Here is a 15,666-nt window from a genome sequence, read left to right as displayed (position 1 = left end):
GCCGATACCATCAGATAAATACGATAGAAAGAGGTCGAAAGCTCAGTATAAATGATTTAGGAACGGTATCTGAAACAACTCGGTTCTTGAAACCGAGATACATCTCTAACCCGGTTCTTAAAACCGATACATGTCTCCAAATCGGTTCTTGAAACCGATATGCATTTCTGACCGGTTATTGGAACTGATACGCCTCTTTAAATCGGTCTTTGAAACCGAAACACACCTCTTCAATCCGGTTCTTAAAACCGAGATGCTTTTCTGACTCGGTTCTTGAAACCGAGATGCCTCCTGACCCGATTTCTGTTAAATTATAGGAGGATAGAGGGGAGATATGTCAGGAATCACATTGTCTCCATCATCCAAAACTTTTTCACCTATAAGATAAATAAAAGAAAGAAAACTATGCAAGTAATTACCAATCTCTAGCTCCCAACTCTCTCTTGTACGTGGTTCGTAGGTTGATCATTGATTAGAATATAAAATAATGAGGTAATCAAATAAAAATAGCTTTAATTGCAATGCGACACTAGTTTAAATTTCTTGCACTTATTTTTTCTTTTTTCAAATGCATTCATGCACAAAACTGGCTTATGATTTTCATTAACGGCCTATTTGGTATGAGGAAAAAGGAAGGGATTGAGCAATCTCTCTTTTATTTGGTTGGCAAATTAGAAAAGAGGAAAAAAGAGTGAAAGGGGCAAAGCGTGTTTGACTGCAAGGGAAGGGAAAAAAAATGAGGGATTGTATAGTATAAATATTTTCCCTCCCAAATCGAAGGAATTGTGAAGAAAATGAAAGAAATGTAAGTGGAATAATTTTTTATTCCTATACTACCCCTCTTTTCATTTCCTTCCTTCATAAATTCATGTGCTATTTATTTAGTCTTTCTTTTTTTTTTTTCTTTCCTTTATATTCAAACATTTCTTTCCCTTCCCTTTCTCTTCATTTCCCTTTTCATTTCATTCATTTCTTTTCCCTTCTCTTTTTCTTCCCTTCCCTTTCCTTTCTTTCCCTTTTCATCCCTTCCTTTTCCTCCTGACAAAATCAAATTAGTTGTGTTTTTTCTTTTTTCCATTACTAATTCTTAAACATTAGACATCAAAAAACGGAAAGGTAATTTAAAAATCACCAAATATTATTCTTTTGTTGGAGATGCCTCTTGTAGGGCTGCATTTGAATAGACCAAATTTAAATTTAAGTCTTTCATATGCACGGGGGAGCCACGTGTGGGCATTTCATCCCCATAACAGTCCACAAAATTCAACATTGATACCTTCAATAGATTGCACTTTTTTATATATTAATGCCCCAAGAATCTAAAACTATTTGAGTAGACTGCACCTTTTTCTCTTTATGTTCTTAAGATCTCTTTCTTCGTTGGTCTACTTACAGCAAGAGGTGCATCGAACTAAACTAAAGTTGTTTCTCAGATGACTTTCATTCTGATCTTCCTCTTTTAACTAACTTAATGGTTATACAGATGTGCGTGACGATGGCAGAGAGCACTACAATAATTAAATAGCGGCAGTTTTCTCTTAAACTTCTGCATCTAAATTCATCTGCTCAAAAACCCAGAAGAGAAAAATGCATATTCAATCCGTCGCAACTCTTCTGCACCAACAAGTATCTCTTCCCTACCAACAAGTATGCCTCTCCGCCTCTTTCTTTCTGCCTTGCGCTCTCTCTCTCTCTCTCTCTACCTCTCTCTTTCTCTTTCTCTTCCTTTGCCTCATCACTCTTTCTCTGTATCTCTGCCTCTCTTTTTCTTTTTCTCTACCTCTGTTTCTCGGTCGCTTTTCACAGTTTCAAAACTCCACTCATTTTTTTAGTTGAATATGACTGTAGGAACTGTGTGTGCTCTGTGTTTGCGTACACGTATAAGGTGGACTCTGGAAACACAAGGATATGATCATGTGACTTGTAAACTACCTCAGTATTCAGTGCATATAAGGTTTTTCGTTTACATTTTTACTCTTCATCAGCCCAATATGTAATTTTGAACTCTGTTAGTGTTTTTATCATATGAATATGATCTGATTTGACACTCGTGAGTCGTTATCAAAATTTTTGAATACGTGATCACTTGTTTTGATCATACTTTAATTATTTATCAAATAGTGGCAGTTTTTTCATATGGATATGAAATGATTTGGTATTTGTAATCTGATTTTGAAGTCTAATCATCTGTTCTTTTCATCAGATCGTATCAAGTTTTTTTTATTTTAGTGTTTTTCACCTTTAAGAAGCATATAAATTTATAAATATGAATGTCCATTGTAAAATCAGGTCATTTTGTTGACCCATTTTAGACTTTTATTGTTTTATAAGTTATAACTTTATTACTTTTACATTACTTCCTTATTTTACAATTTTTTTTGTTCTCCAGGCAAACTTTTTTTCAACGGTAAATTTGTGGATCATTCTCACAAACATCCGAGGTTATATATCTTGGTATGTTTCTTACTTTACTATTGGTTTGTTCATAACTTATATAATTTATCAATTATGAATGCATTGTTTTGTTTGCCAAAAATTTAAGATTCTTAATATCTGTGCGTATATGTATAAGCCATGTTCGCGTGCCCAAGATTTTTTTTTTTTTGCTTTGTCTCCGTGCCCATGCAACACAAATTCACATATTAAAGTTGGTAAAAAATATTGGTGGCCCTAAGGAAGAAGTACTAAAGTATGGTAACGGGCATTTAAAAGGTTAAAAGTACTAAATACTTAGAATACAATAGCTTCACACATTGACAGTGATATAGTAATTGGGTTTTTCACCAGGGAGATTTTTCCGGGGAAGATCGAAGTAATCAAAAAGTTAAAAAATATTATATATATATAATATTAGAGTTTTCAGCTTTTCTTCTTACAAGAACATAAAAAAATTTTAAACAATTATGAAAATGGTAAAAAGAACCTCGGAATATTTAAAATATATTTAAAAACATTTTTTGGCAAAAAAATAATATTCAAAATGTTGCATTTTTCACATTATTTTTCCTTTACTTTTCCCTTTGTTCTGCGTTTGTCAACGTACATTATAAAACAGAGAGGTGAGGTCCTTAGTTCGAAGGATTGTAGCAGGTGAGCTTTGTATAAAAATTTGGCCATCTCGGTTTTATATTAAGTTACAAAAGAGAGAATCTTCTACGCGAGATATTAACAGTTTGTCAATATAAAATGAGCACGCGTGCCTGAGGGATGTCATATTACCATTTTCCTGGAAGTCCCATCGACTGGTTGGGAATTCGCATTTATATAAACATGCACAACTTTTTCATAATTATCCTTGTCCGACTTCATTGATGCTTTTCTTACATAACTTTGCTTCTGGTGCAAATGGTTCAAGATTCAACATCAATATCGATAATCTTCTTGATCTCCAGATTATGTCCTAATAAGAACACAGCATTCTTTTGAAACACGGTATGCACATTTATGCTCCACCATAAAATGCAACATTCTTGTTAGTAAATGTCATCTATTATATTCATTCATCTCATGTTCGGATAGCATTGGGCCCATAATTTTGATTCCGTAAATGGGTCAACAATCTCCATATTCGAGATCTAAGAAAGCATTATGTCAAAAAGACTGATATAACTCGGAATCTATGCATGAAAGAAACTGTACTTGCATTGAATGGTTTTGAAATGGACTCATCAATGAAATCAAATTTGTTTTTACTTACTTGTTAGGGCACTTCACCTGGGACAATGGAATCACCCAATCACTTGACATTCCGTGTCAAAGACTTAACAAGTAAAATGCTTTTAACACCCAAATCACTCTCTAGTTAAACGCCGGTTCACTTCAAGTGGAGTAGTTGTCTAGTTAGAGACTAGCACATCAACATCAACAAATATGGAGAAGAATTGGCACTAGTGACCTCATCTTTTATCATTCGGGCCAAGCTAAAATTTTTTAGATGTGACCCATTTGCATTTGTTAAAAGGCAAGTAGGATTCTTCCATGTCAAACACTTTTTCTCCACGCACAAGGAGAAGCTGAATCATGCATACGTCAAGGTTAAGCATATTTCTGAATTTTAAATCATATTGCCTCCATGATCCACAACATTTTCACATAAATTAACTAAAAAAGTAGATTACGACTTTCATTAAATACGACGATATCACATTAATTGCATTTCTTGTTATTTTCACTACTGATTATTAGACATTAAACATCTATAAACAGAAAGGTAACTTAGAAATCAAAAAATGGATTTCCCGTTTTTCCTCGGTATTTTTGTTGAAGAAGCTTCTTTTAAGGCTGCGTTTAAATAGACCAAAATTTAAACAATATGGATCGAAAGAAACAGCGTTGGAATCAAGGGGCGGGATGAATCCAGTTTTGCGCCGACCGGTAAAAATTGTCTAGGGATGATGAAGGCAAGCCTGCGCATTTAGGAGGAGCTGCTCTCGCTTTCCCATGCAAATGTCAGAAAACCACATCCCCATTTATTTTTGTCACCAAAGCTAAGCAAGCATATAAGCTGAGCACTTTAAAAAATCAAAAACAATGTCAGAAAACCACATCTCAATAAATAAAAGTTTTGTCACCAAAGCAAAATGCATAAATATAGAAGCTGAGCACTTTAAAAAATTTAAAACTTTTGATTAAATTTAAAAAAGACAGTGTGAGCACAAAGGCAAGTAAGGGCCAAGAGACAAAAAAGAAGTGGTGCCCGTTTGTTTTTTCCTTTTTTTTTCTGATTCCAGAAGCTTCCATCTAAAAATATCTGTGCACCGAACAGAAAATGTTCATAAACGTGAGGGTGTGCCTGAAATATCATCAAGGGTCGTCCCTCGCCGGGTACTTTTTTGTAATCCTCTTAATGAAAAACCAGGGGCTGGTGTTTTACACCACCGCTTAAATTACACTAAGCCCCTTTGCTACTCCCTTATTTTTATAAATGCGCCTAAAAGAAAAGTTAATCACTCGTCAAAACAACAAGGCTTTGCAAAATTTAGATGGGCCGTAGAGTACAGAACGAGGTTTCAAGTAATGTTCTTTTTCCTTCTGCTACGTATTTTAGTAAATTCCCATATGATCCGTTTGCAATTGGTGAGGCAAAACTTGTTGGGGTATTGAAGGGTGCTTATGAGAGCAAATATCTCAAATTTATGAATTTGGTGTGGCGAAAGATCTCCAGTCAAAACTTTGGGTTTATCAAACTACGAAGACTTAAAAGTTGAATTTAGTGATATTTGTACTTAACTGCGTCATTTTACATTTGCAGGTCTGATTTTCAATCAGAGAGGGGTATAACATTAAAGCTATGAATCTTAAAAAGATGAGGGTTTTGTGATCATCGTTTAGACTTAGACTATAGGTAGTCCCATCGACTTTAAGCTGCGGATATCTATTCTAAAAAAATGAAAAAAAATATGTATGGGCATTTAATTATTGGAAAAAGTAGATGGTGATAGGCGAATTTCTAATCTTCAAACGAAAAGCATATGGTATAAACAAGGAATATTCCCTTTATCGCACCCTGCTCCAAGTAACTGTAAGGGACATCTGGAAAATTAAGGAGAAAAAGGAGGGGCTGAATCCGATATTTCCTTTTGAGGGCATCGCCGTCAAATACCGCGGGAAGTACCCATCGTTTCTCCTGTCCACAGAGCCACCGCTCTATAAAAGCCCACGATCCGTTCGCTCCTTCTTCGTCCGTTTCTCATCTGGAGGAAATTGTCGGACGAGAAGCGGAAGAAACTAGCGGAAGGAGAGGAAGAAAAGGGCGGTGAAAATGGGGCGCAAGTTCTTTGTCGGAGGCAACTGGAAATGCGTAAGTGCCTCTCTCCCTCTCACTCTCTCGCTTCTTTTAATTTTTGATTTTCTCATTTCAGCCTAAATTTCTTCTTCAACTATGCGGTTCGATTTCTTGTATTTCGTTTGGGTCGATCAGATCGTCAGCTTGACGAAGGATGATCGGTGTTTCTTTTGTTTCCTCCTTTTTTCGACCATTTCACCTAAGCCTACAGGGCTTGCTTTCCATGTGTATGAGATACTTAATGAGGGTTTCGTTTGTATCTCACATAATGTGTTAAGGAAGGAAGAAGGTAGTTAATGCGTCTCTCCATATGTTCGGTTTGCTCATTGTCTTTAGATTCTTCCTGTGGCTGAGGGATTTTCCTGGGAAAAAATTCGGCCTACTCTCGAGTGTAGGGTACTAACTTTGGCGCGAGCATGTAGGTGGCTTTATGTGATTAGTGCGGATTGTCAGTTCTATTCGGCATTCTTTGAGAGGAGATCGCTCTTTTTTTTAACCAACTTCTATATTAAAAGAGCATGCGGTTTTCGTTTTTGGAGCATGGATTTCGTTCTTTATGTGGTGAATATGTTTTTGATGCCTTTAAAGGATCTGATGAGGCCCTATGATGCTCTGATCTGAAACCTGTTTCGGATAATGGAATCATCCAGATCATATTATAAGAGTTGAAATGCAGAAAACCCAAAAAATGTAAAAACACTGTCTTCGTGTGTGTTACAGTCAGTTGTGGCTCATTGTTTGCTTGGCTTCCCCTTGCATCACTGTTCCCTTTTGTGGTTTCGTGTTCTTTTTTCTTTTTTTTGTTGGTTTATCATCTTGCTTGTCTTGGATCTATTCTCTGTTGGATATTATGTGTCCTGTTGATCTCCTATCCGATCTTCAACTTCTTCTCTTCTAAGTTTACCACTTGTTAGTGGCATCTGATCGTCTCCTCATTGGGTATTCTCATTATAGTCTCTACGTTTGGTACCATGACCATTGCCGTAGGCCAGTTTCTATGGGTTTTCGGTCATTTATCTTCTTGGAACCCAGATTCCACAGATCCCTGTAGCCGGCAGGATCCATTTTATGTTATTCATTTTACCGGGTACAGAAGCTGTTCACTTCATTTTTGGTTGTTTTTGTGTTTTTTTAACCCACGTTCAAGTCACATTATTTATTCGATGTAAATTTTCATAACCTGCTTTTTTTTTGTTTATTTTTCCGTGCTTGAACAGAATGGAACAAGCGATGAAGTCAAAAAGATTGTTTCCACACTTAATGCAGCTGAGGTGCCATCCGAGGAGGTTGTGGGTATGTTCTTGAAATCTCTATGATTAGGACTCTTTCGTTCCAGGCTCTCACAAGGAATTTGAGGAAGGATGACTATCGTAGATTTGCATGTTTACTTTGCTGGCTCAATAGCTTGAAAATGACTCTTTTTTTTTAAAGTTCATTTACCTAGATCGGTAGACAAGTGCAGTGTCTTTCTGTTTCTGTTCCGTTGGATGTATAATTAGTTAGCATGTTCTCCAATGAATTATTAAGTTTCATTCATTCTCAGATGCAAACCTTACATGTTTTTTTTTTGGGCACTTTATCTGCCATTTATTGCTTTTATGTTCCTCTGTACGGAGTGCACGAGAATTGAACCTTGTTAACTATCATTTTCTGCAGAGGTTGTGGTGAGCCCTCCATTTGTCTTTCTTCCCCTTGTAAAGGGCCTCCTGCGTGCTGATTTTTCTGTTGCTGCTCAGAACTGCTGGGTTAGAAAAGGAGGTGCCTTCACTGGTGAAATCAGGTACAGTCTGGATGATCTGTAACCTACTGGTTTTGATTTGTGTGCATTTGGCTTTCAGTACAAATATTGTCAAAGGTGTGCATATGGATATCAGTAAGATCTTTTCTATACGATGCTTATTTTATGGAAAATTGGATCCTTTTGTTTCTTAATTAATTTTTAAAGATGTATGTGGCTGGTAATGGTGAAACCATTACTACCTATTTGCTGGAAGTAATGCCCTGGAAATAGTGACCTTTATATAAGTACATTTTGTTATTTTTCTATGGTTTTCTTTTAACTGTAATTCTATCAGTTAAAAAAACTCCCACTGTTTACTCAACATATTTATATGGATGTTTCAGTGCTGAAATGCTTGTGAATTTGGGAATCCCATGGGTTATTGTTGGCCATTCCGAAAGAAGACTCATCTTGAACGAGGCAAATGAGGTACATCTACTGCATGACTTCGTATTTCCTGGTAACATCATTTCAGAAGATGTTACATGTAATTGGTTAAGTCATAATGGTCATGATATCTGATGGAAAAACAGGGAATTTGATTTAAAACTTTTTTTTTTTGGTTTACACGTGTGCTCCATGTCCTTAATGTAAGATGAATGACTTATGCATAATCTGATGTAGCTGATGATATACCACATGCATGTAGTTTTTTCAGTTCAAGTTTCATTGATCTGTTTGTCAACGATCTCTATCTTTTTCTGCTTTCTCTTACAGTGTTTCTTACTTTCTTTTATGATGGTGTGAAATTTTATGCCCTTATATGTGTCATTTTGCTGATCTTGTGATCTTTTGTTCATTCTGTTTGTTGTTTTTTGTGACCTTCCAGTTTGTTGGAGACAAAGTGGCTTATGCTCTTTCTCAAGGCTTGAAAGTGATTGCTTGTGTGGGAGAAACCCTTGAACAGAGAGAGTCTGGGTCCACAATGGAGGTTGTTGCTGCACAGACCAAGGCAATTGCAGGTAACTAGAGTACCATTGTGATTGTTTTTTTTTTCTATGTTACTCCTTTTACGTTATATATTTTCTCTTATCCTCTTGTCCTGTCTGATTGTCATTCTTGAATCAACATCTCATGATTGTTTTTGTACCATAGTGATGTTTCCTGTCTTCGTCCCCATCCCCTTGGTAGCTTGTCTGAAAAAGCCTGTTGGTTAGATTGACTTGTTGGTATTTCACCTAAGCTTTTATTATGGCCTTAAGGTTCTTGGTTTCAAAAGGCAAATTTGAGACCCAAGGATTAGAACTGGAAGGCGTTTTTCTCTGGCCATGTGAGGGCCCTAAGTCTGTATATGGTCATTACCGTTTTGAGTCAGAAATATGTGATTTTGTATAGCTGTTAGAATAACAAAATGTGGTTTTAAGAAACTGGAATGCCTCCTTAATTTTGCCCAGAAAATGATTCTGCATTCAAGCAATGTTAGAGTAGTTGCTTGGTTTTTGAGTTACATTCCAGTTATCATGTTGAAAATTTTAAAATGTTCTATTTTGATATTGTTTACTGGGTGTTGGTAATTCTGCTATAAGCTCATGCTTATTCCTCCAGATTATGTCATTTCTATGGTTAGATTGAACATTTTGGCTTGAATGAGATTGGTTAGTATTAGGTCACACAATTGTAACCAAGGTTCTTGGTTTCAAACTAAAATGGGGATACACGGAGCTTTACTATTAAAAAGTCATTGGAAAAGGGACTGACCAGTGGGTTACTGTTTTTCTTTCCTCAGAGAAAGTGTCAAACTGGGACCATGTTGTAATTGCTTATGAGCCTGTTTGGGCAATTGGCACTGGCAAAGTTGCAACACCTGCACAGGCACAAGAAGTAAGTTTTTAATGCAACTGCTAATGATCTATGTTGAGGTTCCACTTCCAATGATTCTGCGATGTATTAGGCATGATGCTGCGGCTATCTATTCAAAATTTCCCTATAGAATGCTAATATGAGCTTTTACTTTTGACAATCCTTCATTTTGCATTTGGTAATTCATTCCTTAATCTGGAACCAGGTGCATTTTGAGTTGAGGAAATGGCTGGCAGCAAATGTTAACCCTGCAGTTGCTGAATCCACAAGGATTATCTACGGTGGTAAGTTTTCGTCATATAATGGTTTTATGTTTCTTGTCCCTGTGCATTAAATCTGAAAAATTGGTCGTAGATGTTTTAATCTTGTCAATCTGTTGGCGTTTGCAAAAATTGCTATTGTCCTAGTCGGTGTCGAGTTTCAAGATGGATGTACCTCAGCTGTCTTTGCCTGCCTGTCCCATATGGTCGTTACATGCAATTAACTACACCTTTTATGAGCTATCTACATGTTTTCTGGTTTTCTCTTTATCGTTAATAACTAAAAATTAATTTTGGTGTTTGATCCTACAAAAGCAAATCCATTCTACCATGTAGGTTGCATGATGTCTAAGTACCGCATGGTTTTCTTTTTGGGCTTAATTGTTTCACTTTTAGCATTTCACACACACATTTGGAAAATTATTATGGAGCTCATAATGCTTCAGAGTTATTCTGAAATCCTATTTGTTGCTCTTCAACTCTGACATGTCGGAGGCTGTTGAGGGTTCAGGCTTATCCAGAGCCCTCAGCTTAGTCCAACTGGTATAACTCCCTTCCTTTTAGGTTTTGGTTCTGAATCCTGATAATGCTTCAGAGTAATTTGGAAATCCTGTCGTTGCTCTTCAGCTCTGACATGTTTGGATGCTATTGACGGTTTAGGTTTTGGGTGACCGTTACAGCCTAGTCCTATTGGTATTACCTAGGTTCTGTTAGAATGGTTGTGCAAAAATGCTTGGTGTTTGAGATTTGTCAAATTTCGTGTTTCCATCAAGTTGTTGAAAAGGCCCGCCAGGAATCTTGGTTGGTTCCATTTCTCATCGCGTTCTTTCGGTGCCTTCGCTTTTTACATCCCATGCTCTCGAGCAATGCTGATTCTAGTAGGTTTTTGTTGTAGTTTCTTTAAAATTTCCATGGGAGATTAGGATTTCACCATGTTTCTGTGGTTGCTTAATATGAAACTGGAATAAAATGCTTCCCTTAAAAAAATTGCAGGATCAGTTAATGGTGCAAACTGCAAGGAATTGGCATCCCAGCCTGATGTTGATGGCTTCCTGGTTGGCGGGGCATCGCTGAAGGTTTTATTTCTGTTTCACGATATTATTTTGCTTTTCTTCTTATTTTTACAGTTCTTTGTGCATCTATATCTGTATCTTGACATTCTCGCTCTTTGGTGCACAGCCCGAGTTTGTTGACATCATCAAGTCTGCAGAAACCAATAAGGCGGCTTGAGCTAGTTTTGGGAAGTTTTCTCGGCTTTTAGCTGCTGGATTCGTTCTTTTGTTCAAGTATCCGACTATTACGCCATGGCAAATCGGACCTACTCCTTTGTCTTTACATGTCGGTAGAGTTTTCAGGCTATGAGATTATGAATTGGCAACTCCTACTTTTGGTACCTGCAATAAATAACCTTAAGTTTTGCTTCCAATATCTAGGAGGATGATGGTGGGCTGTATTTTTGCCTACAATTTTGGTTTCTCGGTTCTATCTTAAAAGAAAATAAAAAAATTGTGCCGTTGTTTTACAAAAAATAATCTATAATTGTGAATGACTTCACTGTGCTCTTTGATCTATTGATGATAGTCGATCTTAAGCTTGACACGTCGTTATATTAAGCCTGCTTTTTAGCCCTGGTGAAGCTGTCTTGGGTGACGGCGTCCTGGACAACTTCACTGTAGAAACAAGGCCTTGATTTCCTTGGAAAATTTCGTGGAAAGATGCTTTCGCAACTGGGGTATCTGAATCTATGGTGGCGTCTTGGTAACTCGTGCCTGTTTGATCATAATTGAGAGGCTTACCTATGGTCATCTTAAAGGAAGAAAAAAAAAAAACCAAGTAAAAAAAAAAACGCAGTTGAAACTGGAGGCGTCCAAGTTTTAGAAGAAAAACTGATGAGGCAGGAACTCTTGTGTTTGAAATGGGTATTAAAAATCAGTTTTAGGGACTCCCTGTCGTTGTCGTTATAGGCTGGTAGCACACAAAGGTCGAGTGCTGAGTCGAAGCTGAAGCAGAAGCGTACGAGCATTTGGAGAAGTGATCTCCCTTTGGATTTGAGATGGCTAGTTGGATCCTCTTTCAATTTCGACTCTTCACATGAATCTTGACGACACTCAAGACAGCCGTGCTTTCTCGTAGGAACTAGAAATATTTTTGTGGGTGTGCCACAACAATGGCGTTCATGGATGGATATTTGGTGCTCCACTGAAAATAATGTATTTGCGCCATACATCTTTTTAGATTTAAGGGGTCTAAAGGGTCCTCGGATTCGGAGTTCAATAATGGGATCCCGGAGACGGGGAATAGAGAAGCCTTCAGGAGGTATTCCGGAAACCTGCGGGGAGATGGGTCTCCCTGTCCTGTTCTTTCTGGGAAGTTGGATTCTGTAGTACAAACAGAAGTTCCTTTACTTATACTCAGTCGTCAGAAATTAAACCAATGGTAGAGGAGAGATCACCTTTGAAGCATCGTCTCAACGGAGGGAGACTCATGGCACTCATTAGTTTTAATTTGCAAGGAAATCTATTCTGAGTTCGTGGGGCTTCACAGCCACAGGGTCTCGCTCGGGAACCTCCAGTAAGTCTTTCACGACTTACAATTTGATTACAGCACCTCGATAACTGAAAACTGCATCGAGCTTTAGGATTCTTTAGGAGGTTAATCTGTTTTTCAACCCTTGTGAGGATTCTTTTTGGAGTTAAACTATTTCAGGCACGTGTGAGAATCACCAATGCACGCATACATACAGGTCCTGCCCGATATTGCTAATGGGGATTTAAACGCCTCATCGATATCAATATTTTGGTCTTGAAGATCTCATACTATCACTACAGAACTTTAAACTTATCCAACTTAAAGTCTAGCTGCATAATGTCGTAGAACAAGCGTGAGTTCTCTAACTCATGTGCGGAGACTAGTTCACCAGCAAAAGATATTGTCCTTTTAAAGACATGATTTATTCTAAGGAGTGAACAAAAGCCAATCCATACTGTCCAATTTATTTTAAGGATGTACCCATTTAGGTTACACACTGTGATAGTCTCGAGATTTTGCTACATGCCTTTCAATCCCATGAGATCAAACTTCCTTCCTATTAACCTGGAAGTTTTTCTCATATACAAGGAAATAATTCAGTTCAAGAAATAAAGATCGTACTCGTTCAGTGAACGAGCAATCGAAAGGATTCTGGCACACCCTCAAGATTAGGTATTGTTCCACCAGCGATCGTGGCACCAAGTACTTCCTAACGAGCTCTAATATGATCGGATTTATAAGTGAGCATCTCTTGTAAAATATGAGTTACACCAAATCCCTCTAGAGCCCAAACTTCCATTTCTCCTACTCATTGTCCACCTTGCTTAGCCCTTCTCCGAAGGGGTTACAAGTGCATAATGACCACTGGAACGTCCATGGATTTTATCACCAACTTAATGAATTAATTTTTACATATAAGGAGCTTTACTAACGGTTTATCGAGGAATAAGACTTACATTAAATAAATAAATCAGGACAAGCCAGTAGCGATCTACTAGCAACACGTTACACTCGCAGCAACAATTCGATCTCAGATTTGAGTATCAATGCCTAAGAAGGAATTGACCTGTTTGGTTGCAAACGCTGGACATGAAACAAACAAGTCGGTACCCGTTTTCTTTCAAGAGAACATATATATGCATTCGAACCGAAAACCCAACTAACAAGAGTCAGCTCCAAACCCTAAAGCATGGATCTGACCCAAATCTGACTCAGTTTACATCCATAGTAAGAAGCATGTTATAGAAAAGGCAGGTTTCTGGTTCATAAGTTTCACTTTCGTAGCACGTAGGTGAATAATTTAGACCAACTATTCGGAACTAAACTGTTGTGGAAAATGCTTCATTATATAAAAGAGAAAAGCATGCACCATTATTAGCAGTTTAATTTGCGAGAAAATCCAGCAAAGCACATCATTTCCAAATGTATTGCCCGGTGCGAAAACCAAGTCTTCCACAATGACAAACCCCACGACAACGGGAGTGTTAGATCAGTTCACTTTTCAACAGGCCAATCTTTCGATAACCCTGGCGTTGGTAATTCGGCGATCATCTCACAGGAAAAGCAGCGGTCCGGCGACAGGGCAATATGGCCACACGGTGCAATGGTACCTCTCACCGTCCACGGATTAGGCTCACGCGAGTTGAGCTTATTCAGCCGCTGCGAGTATCAATTTTAGGAACAACAACCCAATGAATTTCTCTTTGGCTAAAGGCACAAATATTTATCTACCACACACACTCTCTCTCTCTCTCTCTCTCTCTCTCTCTCTCTCTCTCTCTCTCTCTCTCTCTCTCTCTCTCTCTCTCTTTTATATATATATATATCACTCATGACCGCCCATATCAAACACATAAATGGTTGAAAGAAAAACAAACACAAAAAAGTGTAAATGGATATTAGATAGCAAAAATTTTTTCTTGTTTTTTTTTTTAACTGTTCATGATCATCATGCTAACATATGACTCTAAAAAGCTAAAGTTAACATATATATATATATATATATATATATAGAGAGAGAGGGAGAGAGAAAAAAAAAAAAAAAGAGAGAATGAGCCGATAAAATGGAAATATATAACAAAATTTGGGAACAAGAAGTTCCTAAGTACAAAAACAAACGGCAGAAACAAAATATATATATATATAAAGAGAGATAAGATGATTACCGCAATACTTCTAGCAAAGCGATTGTGGATATTGATTTCGTGGATGGAGGGATGAGAGGCTGAGGATGACGAACGCTGAAATATTGAGTTCCTCCACTCAGGGTCTAGAATCTTTTTCTGCATATGCTCCATGGCTAGTGAAAAATAGGGGTCATGACTACGTTGCTGGTCTCGATTTCCATGCCCTGACATATCGGCCTGTATATGCAAAGAAAATTCATTCACACAACCTTGCTAAAACTATACAACAACAGAAAAGAATCCATACTGCAAACCTTCTCAGGTATTATATCATGAAAACGATGGCTCCATTAAGAACAGAAACAGTATAATCAACAAGAAGAAAAGGGGAGGTGAAGAAGGGAAAGCTTACTTACGTGTTCAACTTGACGATGCATGTGGCTTTGTCCTTCGTTTCTACCTCTGTGGGCTTCGTTGGCAGGCGGCGGCTTGCTTCCAGACGACATGTTCCCACACCCAGACCTCTTATGATCTCCTTCGCAAAGATCAAAATGTTCGAGCGTGGTTTGCACAGACACGAAATATATAGATGCATGATAAAGTTGGCGGTTTTATGTGAACAATATGGCAACTTTTTTGCCTAATGGGCATATATATATAAAGAAAATGAAAGCATATATATTAATACCTCCCATCTTCTTACTTTGTAAAAAAAGGAAAAAACAGAAACAAATCAAGGGGAACCCTTTCGCTTCAATCGAAAGATATTCGGGTGGATGCCATTTTCCCTTCACTTTGGTTGCAAAAATAACCAATATACAACCATCGCACCTATCTATCTGGTTCAACATTATTATCTCCGGAACTTTTATAATAATACTTCGCAAATCATTTCAATGGTTTAAAGTAAATTTTACTTTTAAAAATTTAAAAATGTATTTTTTTTATTCAATTGAAAAATATGTATGTTTGTAATGTAGTAGAAAAAACGTGTGAAAAGATAAAGCACCAGTATGCTCCATTAATTGAAAGAACATTCGAGTGCTTCTCCCAAGAGTCATGGTAGTTCAACTTCTACCAATTGTAGTATAAGTTTCATACTAAAATTGCTGGATATTCTGAGTACTCATACACAACTGTTACTCTTAACGGAGCCAAATTTACGATTTGGATATCAAGTCTGGATTTGGAACATAAATTTGGATTCAATTTCTTATGGTGCTCGACAAACTCATTTGAATGGAATTGTATTCATCATTAGGTTGATTAAGAAAATAAACATACTTAATGCATTTTGGAAAACATTGTTATCTTAGGAACATTCGAGTGCTTCTCCCAAGAGTCATGATGGTTCTACTTGTATCAATTGTAGTATAAGTTTCATAC

At 37.3% G+C, this 15,666-nt stretch overlaps 2 protein-coding genes across 2 annotated transcripts; one reads left to right on the top strand and one right to left on the bottom strand.

Annotated features, from left to right (window-relative positions):
* The first annotated feature begins 5,640 nt into the window (after positions 1–5,640).
* On the top strand, positions 5,641–11,051 carry LOC116255379 (triosephosphate isomerase, cytosolic). The gene is made up of 9 exons (XM_031631170.2): positions 5,641–5,800; positions 7,003–7,078; positions 7,442–7,565; positions 7,910–7,994; positions 8,395–8,527; positions 9,292–9,386; positions 9,571–9,649; positions 10,619–10,701; positions 10,805–11,051. Exons 1-9 carry the CDS (start codon positions 5,762–5,764, stop codon positions 10,853–10,855), a joined length of 765 nt encoding a protein of 254 aa, XP_031487030.1. The 5' UTR covers positions 5,641–5,761; the 3' UTR covers positions 10,856–11,051.
* Positions 11,052–13,545: 2,494 nt separating this feature from the next.
* Positions 13,546–14,817, bottom strand: LOC116255386 (uncharacterized). Its single transcript, XM_031631183.2, has 3 exons — positions 14,697–14,817; positions 14,320–14,517; positions 13,546–13,813 (listed from the first exon to the last, which is right to left on the bottom strand). Exons 1-3 carry the CDS (start codon positions 14,784–14,786, stop codon positions 13,649–13,651), a joined length of 453 nt encoding a protein of 150 aa, XP_031487043.1. The 5' UTR covers positions 14,787–14,817; the 3' UTR covers positions 13,546–13,648.
* Between the last annotated feature and the right edge of the window lie 849 nt (positions 14,818–15,666).

This window comes from Nymphaea colorata, chromosome 6 (genome assembly GCF_008831285.2).
Source record: "Nymphaea colorata isolate Beijing-Zhang1983 chromosome 6, ASM883128v2, whole genome shotgun sequence".
NCBI lineage: Eukaryota > Viridiplantae > Streptophyta > Magnoliopsida > Nymphaeales > Nymphaeaceae > Nymphaea > Nymphaea colorata.
Note: the sequence above shows the minus strand (reverse complement) of the source record. Positions and strands in the feature narration are given on the sequence as shown.